This window comes from Euleptes europaea, chromosome 7, assembly GCF_029931775.1.
Source record: "Euleptes europaea isolate rEulEur1 chromosome 7, rEulEur1.hap1, whole genome shotgun sequence".
Lineage (NCBI taxonomy): Eukaryota > Metazoa > Chordata > Lepidosauria > Squamata > Sphaerodactylidae > Euleptes > Euleptes europaea.
Window position 1 is genome coordinate 98,134,263 of NC_079318.1, and position 12,125 is coordinate 98,146,387.

Sequence of the window (12,125 nt, forward strand, 5' to 3'; positions counted from 1 at the left end):
CTGGGCTGTGTGACCGTGGTCTTGGTATTTTCTTTCCTGACGTTTCGCCAGGAGCTGTGGCAGGCATCTTCAGAGGAGTAACACTGAAGGACAGTGTCTCTGTCCTTCAGTGTTACTCCTCTGAAGATGCCTGCCACAGCTGCTGGCGAAACGTCAGGAAAGAAAATACCAAGACCACGGTCACACAGCCCGGATAACCTACAAGAACTGATGAACTCTGACCGTGAAAGCCTTCGACAATAAACTCTTTTGATTTAATTTCAACCCGTTGGTTCTGGTCCGACCTTCTGGGGTAACAGAAAACAACTCGGCCGCACCCTCCTCTCTATGACAGCCTTTCAAGTACTTGAAGATGGTTATCATGTCCCCTCTCAGTCTTCTCTTCAGGCTAAACATACCCAGGCTAAACACTGCTGGGTGACCCTGGGCCAGTTACACACTCAGCTTAGCCTACCTCGCAGGGCTTATGTGATGATAAACTGGAGGAAAGGAGATAGATCACGGTATCCATGCTGGAGTCCTGCTTTGACAGAGCTCCAACCGGCACTGAGGTCAGCACCTATCTGTTTGGGAGAGACCTGCTCCTCTGGCCCAGCACCTGCCCCAGAAGTGTCAAGTGGCTTTCCGTGCCCATGCAGCCTAGTCCGGGAGGCCTCGCACTGAGACAACAAGAAAAAAAAAAGAAGAGGAAAAAGAGGAAGAAAAGGAGAAAGAAAGGAGGAAGAGGAAGAAGAGAAAGGAGGAGGGTTGGTTTTTATATGCCGACTTTCTCTCCCACTTAAGGCAGAATCAAACCCACTTACAATCACCTTCCCTCCTCCCCACAAGAGACACCCTGTGAGGTAGGTGGGGCTGAGAGAGTGTGACTAGCCCAAGGTCACCCAGCTGGCTTTACGTGTAGGAGTGGGGAATCGAACCCGGTTCTCCAAACTCTTAAGCGCTACACCACGCTGACTTTTGTGGCGTGGGAGTGGGAGACAGACCCAAGGAGGAAGGAGACAGCAGCTGGTGCGTTGGTTGTCAACACACGAGGGCTGGCACAGGAGCACCGGGCCAATGTTTGCAAACGCTGGCAGCTGTGCCCGCTTCGAGGCTCCCAAAGAGGATGTCTTTGCCAAGCAAAGACATGGAGCCCACGCGGAAGCATGACACACACCCGTAGCCCGTTGGCATTCTCTCTTATTTATTCCAACCCGCTAAGTACACAGCATTTAGACAGAAGACAATTTAAGGCAGATAGGTTTCCGTTTTTTGCTTTAATTTTTACATCCGCTGTTTCACTTTGGCACCTTTCGGCCGGTCAGCAGGCAAATGGTTCTTCCCTCCCCCTTCTGGCACAGGCACGAAAACAGCAGCGATGTTTTTTCAAAGTACATTTGAGAGGCAAAGCCATGCTGCCTAAAACTGGTACATTCTAACGCTGAATGCGGTGTGTGTGAAGCGTGTCAGACTAACAGCGAGAAGAGCCGGGTCCAAACTCTCGCTGACCGGGGGCCGGTCACTCTTTCCGCCTCACCTACCTCGCAGGGGTGGTGTACGGATAAAACGAAGAAGATCCATATAAGATGCAAGGAACACCTCTGAGAAAGGGGCGGGGGAAACGGAGGGGACACAGCCGCATGCTCGGTAAGGCGGATTACGGTTACGCACTGGAGTGGCTGATACTTCTAGACTACTACATTCGTCACGTACAGAATATATACAAGCCCTTGAACAACCTTCGTCTTAGAGAAACGAATGGCTGGTGCTCCCCACTGCCTAACCTCACCTCAGGATCAGAGTCAAGGCACAAACCTAGTGGTCTTGATGCAGATCTGTGGTGTGCACGGCCTTTAAAACATTCAGAGATTCTCTCACAGCCATGCGGGAAGAGCCCTCAGCTTAGCGAGCCGAGAGAAGGGAATGGATTTGGTCTGGCAGGGGTCCCCAATGTAATACCCACCGAGTGTTTTTACAAAGTGGGTGAGGCGCTTGCCCAGCATGGCTTCTGATTGGTTGGGCATAACATAAGAAAGGCCCTGCTGGATCAGGCCCAGGCCCATCAAGTCCAGCAGTCTGTTCACACAGCGGCCAGCCAGGTGCCTCCAGGAAGCCCACAAGCAAGACGACTGCAGCAGCATTCTCCTGCCTGTGCTCCACAGCTCCTAAGATAATAGGCCTGCTCCTCTGATCCTGGAGAGAACAGGTATGCATCATGACTAGTAGTCATGAATAGCCCCCTCCTCCATGAACATATATTAACTCCCCTCTTAAAGCCTTAGAACATAAGAGCATAAGAAAAGCCCTGCTGGATCAGACCAAGGCCCATCAAGTCCAGCAGTCTGTCCCCACAGTGGCCAACCAGGTGCCTCTAGGAAGCCCACAAGCAAGACGACTGCAGCAGCACCATCATGCCTGTGTTCCACAGCACCTCATGGAATAAGCATGCTCCTCTGACACCGGAGGGAATAGGTGTGCATCATGACTAGTATCCATTTTGACTAGTAGCCATGGATAGCCCTCTCCTCCACTCCCCTCTTCAAGCCTTCCAAGCTGGCAGCCATCACCACATCCTTGGGCAGGGAGTTCCACAATTCAACTATGCGTTGTGTGAAGAAAGCTTTGCCTATTCAAGGAGGGTCAGCAGGGTGGTTCTAATGGGGAAAACCAGGATCAACCACCCAGCCTGCCCTGATGCTTAGATATATAAAGTATCTTGAACACTCTGAGAACTCAGCCCATACATCACATTATATACGGTATGCTAATTCACAGCCTCCCACCCCACCCCTCCCACTGTTAAGTCTCAATGCCGCACGGACAAAAGACAGGAGCTCCAACGGGGCTCTGCGAAAAAGGAAACGGCTTAGTCTGCAGACACCCACGGATTTCTTTGGAACAAGCGGTTGCCCACCCTGTCCAACAGAAGGGTCCAGAGAGGCCTTTAACCCACTGCTGCGAGTCTTTGGAAGTACCCTCCAAAAAGGAGAACCCCTTTTGCACACAGGTGCCACGCAAGACGCTTTCCCGGAGCGCACAGAGCCGGAAAAAAAACGTTTGAAGGAGGCGTCCATTTAAAAAAACTACGGAACTCTTCTTATAACGCTGGCTGATCCTGTAGATCCACTGTGAGGGACGCGAAAGGAAAAGGACCCCCTGTCCGCCCTCTGGAAGAGCAATGAGTTTCATAAATTCCCTCCCTAGCATCCCGAAGGTCCAAGGAATCCATTTGGGCTCCAGCGGGCCTCGCCTTCCTGCAACGTCTGGGTGACCTTCGCCCACGGTAGAAGCTGCTGCCGTTTGGCGCACCGAGGGGACTCAGAGCGGTGGGTGGCGCGGCCGGGCCAAGCGTTTGAGCAAGGTGGGATGGAGTTTCTTTAGCTCTGGAGCTGAACCTTTGGGGTGGGTGGGGTGGACGCGTGGGGGGGAGTCAGTTCATGTTTCCACCACTCGGATGAGAGGCAACGGTTTGGGTCCCAGCGATTTGTTGGTCCTTTTGCTGCTGAAAAGAGAAAGGGGGGGGGGACCCAATCAGCCCATGTAACTTATTTATTTCACCATTTATATCCCACCTTTTCTCGTGGTTCAAAGCAGCTTACAATAGCAGTTTAAAATATTTTCCGTTTGTATCCTTTCGCTGTTTGTATTTAATTTTAAAGTTAATTTTTAGAGTTGATGTACTCAAGAAACCTGGATGCAAGATAGATACTATATTCATAGTCAAGTCAAGTTTATTTAAAACAGTCATAGACCAGAATACAAGACTATATTCATAGAATTACAGACTCGGAAGGGAAAACCATGGTCATCTAGTCCAACCCCCTGCACAATGCAGGGAAATGAGCAAGAGTCCAGTAGCACCTTAAAAGACCAACAACATTTCTGGCAGGGTATGAGCTTTTGTGAGTCACAGCTCGCTTCTTCAGATTTCTGTAGCAGTAAAAAAGAGCAGTAAAAGTTACCTGGAGAAATGAGCTCACAAAAGCTCATCCCCTGCCAGAAATTGTATTGGTCTAAGGCGCAACTGGACTCTTGCTCTTTTCTACTGCTACGGACAGACTTAACACGGCTACCCATCATGATCTACTTCCATGGTGATGTGATGTCGGGTACAACCAATGTCTGTACTGGAAAGCCACCAAAGACGTCAACCCCAACTGATCACGCAATCGGCTAACGGGCCCCATGCACAAAGCCCACACCGAGAAATGTCCTGTGAGAAGCAGGGCTCCTGAGCACCCCTCACAGAGTCTGTCTGATCAGGGTGTTGGTGAAAAGCTGGCCTCCCCCCTGCCCGGCATCCCGCCCTCGCGGCTCACCTGCTGAAGTACTCGGATTTGGAGCGGGACTTGGCGCTGTGCCCACTGGAGTTGACTTGGTTTTCGATGAGGTGCTCCATGCGATCGTGCATCTCCAGGTTCTGCAAACGAGAGAAGAAGAGTTGGTTTTTATATGCCACAGAGAGCCCTGCTCACTAACACCAGGGGACATTCACCATCTCTTTGCCCCATTCTCACAGTACAACGTACCAAGGTCAGAGAGACCTGGCTTCAAATCCCTGCTCTGAACTAACCCAGATGAGCGATGGGAGAATGCAGACAGATTTCCCCCCATCCCTTCCCAATATGCCAGCAAATTAAGTTCCAGACTCAGAACTGCTGGGATGTGTTTGTGTTAACCCTCGGCTACAGAGTTCAGCTGCATCTCAGGAAAAATGGGGGGGGGGATATACCATATACACTTGCTCTGGGCATTTTCTGATAAGAAAGAATTGTCACCAACAGAACTTTTTATAAACTGATGAAAACCTGACTTGGCAAATCTCCGGCCTTATCAAGCATGGCCAAGCCTAGCAAACCAATCTCCATGAGGACTAGAAGCATAAGCTCTTAATAAACAAAAGCAGCAGCTCTCATGTACTCCCCCCTTCTACCCCGTCTCCTAGACCTGGCTAAGTTAACCTCCCCCCAGCCCAAAAAAAAGCAAGTATACACGGCTGTCTTTCAGGCCCAGCTTCCGTGGCAGTTGATACACAGAGCCAATTGAAAAACAAAATCACATTAATGTAAATTATCACAAAACAAATTATTACAATGCAGCTGTACACCACATTGGTCAGGCTGCACCTGGAGTATTGTGTGTGGTTCTGGAGGCCTCACTTCAAAAAGGATGTGGACAGAATCGAGCGGGTGAAGAGGAGAGCGAAGAGGATGATTGGGGGCCTGGAGACCAGGCCCTACGAGGAAAGGCTGAGGGAGCTGGGAATGTTTAGTCTGGAGAAGAGGAGGTTGAGGGGGGACACGATGGCTCTCTTGAAGTATTTGAAGAACTGACACTTAGAGGAGGGCAGGGAGCTGTTCCTGTGGGCAGCAGAGGATAAGATTCGCAATAATGGGTTTAAATTGCGGGCGGAAAAAAGGTACTGGCTGGACATTAGGAAAGTTTTTTTTACACTAGGAGTTGTTCGACAGTGGAATCAGCTCCCTAGGGAGGTGGTGAGCTCCCCCTCACTGGCAGTCCTTAAGCAGAGGCTTGACAAGCACTTGTCAGGGATGCTCTAGCCTGATCCTGCATTAAGCAGGGGGTTGGACTAGATGGCCTCTATGGACCCTTCCAACGCTAGGATTCTATGGTGCAAGAGCATTGCTTTGATCCATCCGGGCTCCTGCAGCTCCACCACGTGCCACTAGGGGGCAACCAAGCAGAAGGCTGGTCTCCTACAGGTAGGCGGTCCCAGTTGACCAGTTGACCCCCATCTTCCTTAGCCCAGGCAGGCATTCTTAGGTCACCCAGCAGGCTTCACGTGTGGGAACAGGAAATCAAACCCAGATCACCAGATTAGAGTCTGCCTCTCATGCGGAGCGGGGAATCGAACCTGGTTCTCCAGGTTCCAGTCCGCTGCTCCTAACCACGACACCACACTGGCTCTTAACTAGACACCTACGGCTTTTTAAGGGCACACTTGACTAAGGTTGATCAGGACAATGTATATAATCCACTCCACTACCTCAGGATTCTATCCACCCAGGCGGCCCAGATCAGCGAAGACATATTCATGTCCAAAATAACTCCAAGATAGAAATTGAAAAGACCCGAACCAGAACCTGAACCAGTACTTCTAGCTGCACTTTGGGGGAGGGGAAGAATTTACCAAAAAAACAAAACCCCAATCGTAGTCTGAACTCATGCCAGGTCCATTCCAAACAGACAAAAGGGGACAGAAAGAGACGGAAGCCGCACCCTCGCGGTCTCTGCTCAATGGGGCAAGTTTCCCTGGTTGTTTTATCCGGGGTTCTATTCTTGGTTTCGGCTGGACAATTCTATTCTTTTACTTTGCCATTCTGGCTTCTGCCGGTTTCGCTGCTTAACTCTATTATGTATTGTATGGTTGCTGCAGATGACCATTCAGGACAGCTTTGTTGCGGGACCGGTTTTATCGAGGAGCCGGGGAGGGGCCGATACCGAGTTGTGTTTTGCCACGTCCTGAGCTCGACCGAGAATCTTTGGGCCAAGGAGTGGAATATAACGTTGCTTGCAAAAACTGGATTTCAGAAGTACTACAATAAGAGCATGCAGAGTGCACTTACCTCTGTACCTAGGTCTAAACTTGCTGCAATCTCTCCCAGGGTATTTTGATTTTCTAACAATCCCACGATACAGACGATGAGTTACGTTGGCTAGACTGAATGCCATTCCATCAGGGGAGCTATTGGGTCGTTTAAATAGGGTACCCTATCGTGAGAGAGTCTGTCAATGTGGTTCTGGCCACACAGACACTGTTCAGAATTCCCTGTTAGGTGCGACCTGCTCAACGAAGCTAGAGACAGATGGATAAAGCCTTTTATCTGGGAATCTGTTTGTGAACTGGATAATTTGAGGGTTCCTTTAGCAGGGGTGGATTTTAATACTACACTGGCAGTTGCCAAGTTTTTATCTCAGTCAATCAAGATAAAAAATACTGATTTCCTTATTGTTTATCTAGATCAGTGGTTCCCAACCTTTTTTTGACCAGGGACCACTAGGACTTTTTTGTTTGGTGCAGGGACCCCAAGGTTCAAAATAAAAATTCCGGGAATTTGAAAATAAACTTTAATCATAACTGTTAGTTAAACATTAAACTTAGAATTATATTTGAATATATATATTTTATAATAGAGAACTTTTAATTGAAAATATTAATTTATTATGGGTTTATAACTTTGTTTCGCAGACCTTAATTTAGTTCTCGTGGACCCCTGGGGGTCCATGGACCCCTGGTTGGGAACCAGTGATCTAGATAGACAGATAAAAGGATCTATCTGTCTGTCTGTCTGCTGTGTACCTATCTGTCTGATAGATCCTTTTAATTCTGATCTTAGTGTGACACTGTTCAGGGCCGAACTGACCATATGAACAGTATTAATTAAAGTATGTAAATAAAGAATATAATGTTTTGAAAATAAAGAAAATACCTCAGCCTCCAGGTAAGCCACCCGTTCTTTGAGCTCTTGAATAATTGCGTCCTTGGACTGAATCACCGTCTTGGAGTTTTGAAGCTGCAGGGGGGAGGAAAACATTCAATGTTAACGAAGAACTGTGCTGGATTATGTGCTTCTTTTAGAGAGGAAGCCTAGGGAGGTAGAATCGGAATCTGAAGTCATTTCCACTACCTTCCCCTCCTGCTCCTCAGTGATTCACACCAACACCTTCCCCCCTTCACAACACAAAAAGATAAGTTTTATTGTCTCTTCCTTATAAGGGCTCAAGGCTTGGCAGTTTGGTAGATAAGGCAAGGAACGTAACAAGTTATTGGCTGTTCACAGCAAGGGAGAGCAGAATGTTTAGCCTGAAGAGGAGAAGACTGAGAGGTGATGAAGAAGAAGACGAAGAAGAGCTGGCTTTTATATGCTGACTTTCTCTAAAGGGAGACTCAAACCAGCTTACAATCACCTTCCCTTCCCCTCCCCACAACATGTTGAAAATAATAACGCTGAGACGGTAGTTATTAATCAAGGTAACTAAATTTATCTATAGAGCAGTGGTTCCCAACCTTTTTTTGACCAGGGACCACTAGGACTTTTTTGTTCGGTGCAGGGACCCCAAGGTTCAAAATAAAAATGCCTAGAATTTGAAAATAAACTTTAATCATAACTGTTAGTTAAACATTAAACTTAGAATAATATTTGAATATATATTTTTATAATAGAGAACTTTTAATTGAAAATATTAATTTATTATGGGTTTATAAGTTTGTTTTGCGGACCTTAATTTAGTTCTCGCGGACCCCTAGGGGTCCACGGACCCCTGGTTGGGAACCAGTGCTATAGAGAAAAGGTAAAACGGGAAATTCCTGATAAAATAATAAACTCCTAAGCGTTACATAGTCGGCTTACTAAAACATTAAGTTACATACCAACAAGCAATTAGGCACAGCCAGCAAGTGGCTATATGACTGAGTTACAAATTCGCCATTTTACTAAAATCTCTACAGGAAACCAATTGAGCTCGTTAGCCAACTCAAACAATGATGTAATTCAAATTGGCAAATCAGTTTGTCAAACACACCAAATAATACATAGGACTGGCTAAAAGCCAGATTACACGCTGAGGTCAGGTCTATGATGTTGCTAAACAAATACATTAACCCCATAGTGACTAAATTTAGATTTTGACTATTACAACACAACAGACACCCTGGGAGGCAGGTGAGGCTGAGAGTGTGTGACTTGCCCAAGGTCACTCAGCTGGCTTCGTGCGGAGGAGTGGGGAAACAAATCCAGTTCTCCAGATTAGTCTCTGCCACTCATGTGGAGGACTGGGGAATCGAATCCGGTTTGCCATATCAGAGTCCACTGCTCCAGCCCACCGCTCTTAACCACTACACCACACTGGCACCACACTGGTGTTATGATAACCATCTTCAAGTACTTGAAGGGCTGTCATATAGAGGAGGGTGCCGAGTGGTTTAATCGCTTTATGCCTTGTGAATATCGTGATTATTAATTGTTATAACTTTATCTATATTTGGTATAGAGAGGTTTTAATTTGATTTAATTATTTAAATTTGTAATCGATTTTAATTGATAAAGTTTGTAGTTTATCTGGCTATTGCCGCAATAATAAAATCAATCAACCAATCACTGGGGGTGTGGGGTGGGAGGTAGTTGTGAATTTCCTGCATTGTGCAGGGGGTTGCTCTAGATGACCCTGGTGGTCCCTTCCAACTCTATGATTCTGATTCTAACTCTTCTTTAAAACAGGTCACTGGAGAGCTCAGTGGTAGAGAATCTGCTTGAATGCAGAAGGTCCTAGGTTCAATCCCCGGCATCTCCAGTTAAAGGGACGAGGCAAGTAGGTGATGTGAAAGACCCCTGCCTGAGACCCTGGAGAGCCACTGCGGGTCTGAGTAGACAATACCGATTTAAGGGACCCAGGGTCTGATTCAGTATGAGGCAGCTTCATGTGTTCACAGCAGTGTTGAACTGACAAGCTGTTTCCACCAGAGAGAGAGAAAGAATGATTTCACTTGGAATTTCTCCTTAAACCCAAGAATCTCAGTCTCAGCTTTCGGTCCCCTTTTGAAATCCGGTTTCTTCCCTGGGGCTATTAGCTCAGCACATTTACAGCGAGCTGAACTCGACAGATTTGTTCTGCTAACAGCGACACTTTCCCCTGGCGCTGGATAACTCCCCACGGCATTGGCAGATCTACTATGAAACTAATGAAGCTTAAGCTTCAGGGCCCCGAATCTCAGAGGGACCCTGAAGCAACTTTCTTTTTTATGAGTGAATTTTTCAACAAAATCGATATTGAGTTTTTTTTAGTGTTCGTTATTAAAATAAGGGTATTTTAGTGCCAGAATCATAAGCCAACGGTTGAAGTACTTAATATTCACCTTAAAATATGCTCTAATACCCATTTCATATGGCCTCAAAAGTCCCTGTAATTGGTCAAATTTCAACATTTTCTCAGAGGCTTGCAGCGCCCGAACCCCCAAGCTGTCTGGGGTCACTGAGCTTGACAGAATCTGTTCATAGCCTACATTTTGGCAGCTGGATTCTTGAAGCCTTCGTTGGTGCACGGCTTAATAGTCCTGTAGCTCAGCCCTTAAAGGGCTAGAGCCAATCGGAACCATAAAGAAACATCTGAATTCTCAATTCAGGCTGCCCTCGTCTCGCTTGTGCACTTTTAACACCAAAAATCAGATTTTTCACCTCTTTATCCTGACGAGCCCCCTCTGACAACCTTCTACCTCTCGATTAGAGAATGAACCAATACATCTTCCGTAGAACCACCCCACTGAAAAAGATAACAGCGGTTACCCAGACCTCGTTGCTGGTGGGAAGGGGCTCGCCGTAGGGCCCATTTTCAAGGACTCTGCCCCACCACCCTGTTCTCCGCCATTTGGGCTTCGAGGTCCTTGCAAGGACAGCAAGGCCCTTTGGACCTTGTAGGATGTTGCCCTATCGTTGCTGGTTGCAAAGGGCCCCCCCGTAATAGTTCAAGCTTCAGGGTCCACCACTGCCCCATGGTTAGCAAAACACAGCCCGTAGATCCAACCCTGTGAAGAGTAGCTAATATTGCTATTTTGGAGGGACTTGAAAAACAGCAGATGGGGCAGGAACAAGAGATTCACGCGCCCCCAAATGCTTCCCGTGAAGACGCAACGAAGGTGAGTAGATGGAGTGGAAGAACCAGGACCTCGCGAGGGAGGGAGCCCACCAATCCTGGTCAGTAGCCCCCCAGACCAGACCCGAGATCCCATGGTGACCCACGGCCCAAAGCCACACCCACCTGCTCTATCATCTGCCGGACTTTGCGCTGCTGGCTCTTCAGCATGTCGTCCAGGTGGTGGATTTTCTCCCGCAAAGTGGCGACTTCTTTTTCTAGTTTAGATGACCTGGACGAGGAGTAATAGACCGCAGGTTAAAATAAAGAAGCAATTAAAAAAAAAAACATACACACAGGACACCCTTCTTGCTATGTAGCCTGGAAAGGAGTAGTTGGTTTTTATACCCCGATTTTCTCGGTAGCACTTTAGAGACCAAGACCTTTCTCAGGTCTTGCAAACTGAGGGCCGTGGCTTCCTTTACAGAGTCAACCCATCTCTTGTTGGGTCTTCCTCTTTTCCTGCTGCCGTCCACTTTTCCTAGCATGACTGTCTTTTCCAGTGACTCCTGTCGTCTCATGATGTGACCAAAGTACGATAGCCTAGTTTGGTCATTTTAGCTTTCGCACCCAAAGAAGAGAGCCAGTGTGTTGTAGCGGTTAAGAGTGGCAGACTCTAATCTGGAGAACTGGGTTGACTTCTCCATTCCCCCATCTGCATCCTGCTGGGGGTGACCTTGGGCTAGACACAGTTCCCTCCAAACTCTCTCAGCCCCACCTTCCTCACAAGGTGTCTGCTGTGGGGGGGGGGGAAGGGAAGGCGATTGTAAGCTGCTTTGAGACTCCTTAAAGGTATAGAAAAGGAGAATATAAAAACCAACTCTTTGCCTTCTTCTCCACCACAGCTATCCGTGGAGGAAGATCTTAAAAGAAAACAGCCCTTACCCTCAGTTTCTCCACCTGTGAAATGGGAACAGGCGCTATCAGGGGTGCAAGCTGTCATGGGCGGATTATTCAGCTAAAAAGTTTGTCAATTAGTTAGCCAGGAAGGGGGAGGGGTAAATCTAACCCCAAGAATGGTTTAGGGCACACTTTTCATTTTCAAAAAATCAAAAGACTGAGTTGAACCCCACAGATGCATTCCTCTAAGGTTTGAGTTCTGTTTCTTGGTGTCGGCAGCCTTTCCCCTAGGGAGCAGAATGGAGCCACGGTTTTCCCTTTTCCCAGGGAAAGGCGTGGCAAGTTTTTATCTCAGTTAAAGGGAAGTTTACCATTCACTTCCTCAAAAAATCACCTACGCAGGCTTTTGGAAACATCCACATTCATTTTAAGAGCAAGTTTCGAGTCCACCAGCACCCTAAAAACCGAGACGATTTCAATGTATCTGACAAAGAAAGCTGACTCTCGAAAAGCTTGTACCCTGGAAACTTTGTTAGTCTCTAAAGTGTGACTGAACTCGAACCCAACTCTTCTGCTGGAGACCAACACTGCTACCCACAAAAAACTGCATTCAGTATAAGAGGTACTCTTTCTCAAAGACTGGTCAACAGGCAGACTCA

The 12,125-nt window shown here is 47.5% G+C and overlaps 1 protein-coding gene across 1 annotated transcript in view; it reads right to left on the reverse strand.

The window, feature by feature from the left end:
* Positions 1-3,406: 3,406 nt before the first annotated feature.
* The window catches only part of TUFT1 (tuftelin 1), a 52,213-nt gene continuing 43,494 nt past the window's right edge, over positions 3,407-12,125 (reverse strand). The window contains exons 9-12 of the mRNA XM_056853256.1: positions 10,753-10,858; positions 7,431-7,514; positions 4,299-4,399; positions 3,407-3,481 (exon numbers count right to left, since the gene is read on the reverse strand). Of these exons, the coding sequence (XP_056709234.1) occupies positions 3,415-3,481; positions 4,299-4,399; positions 7,431-7,514; positions 10,753-10,858 (358 nt within the window). The 3' untranslated portion in view covers positions 3,407-3,414. The remainder of the gene's footprint in view (positions 3,482-4,298; positions 4,400-7,430; positions 7,515-10,752; positions 10,859-12,125) is intronic.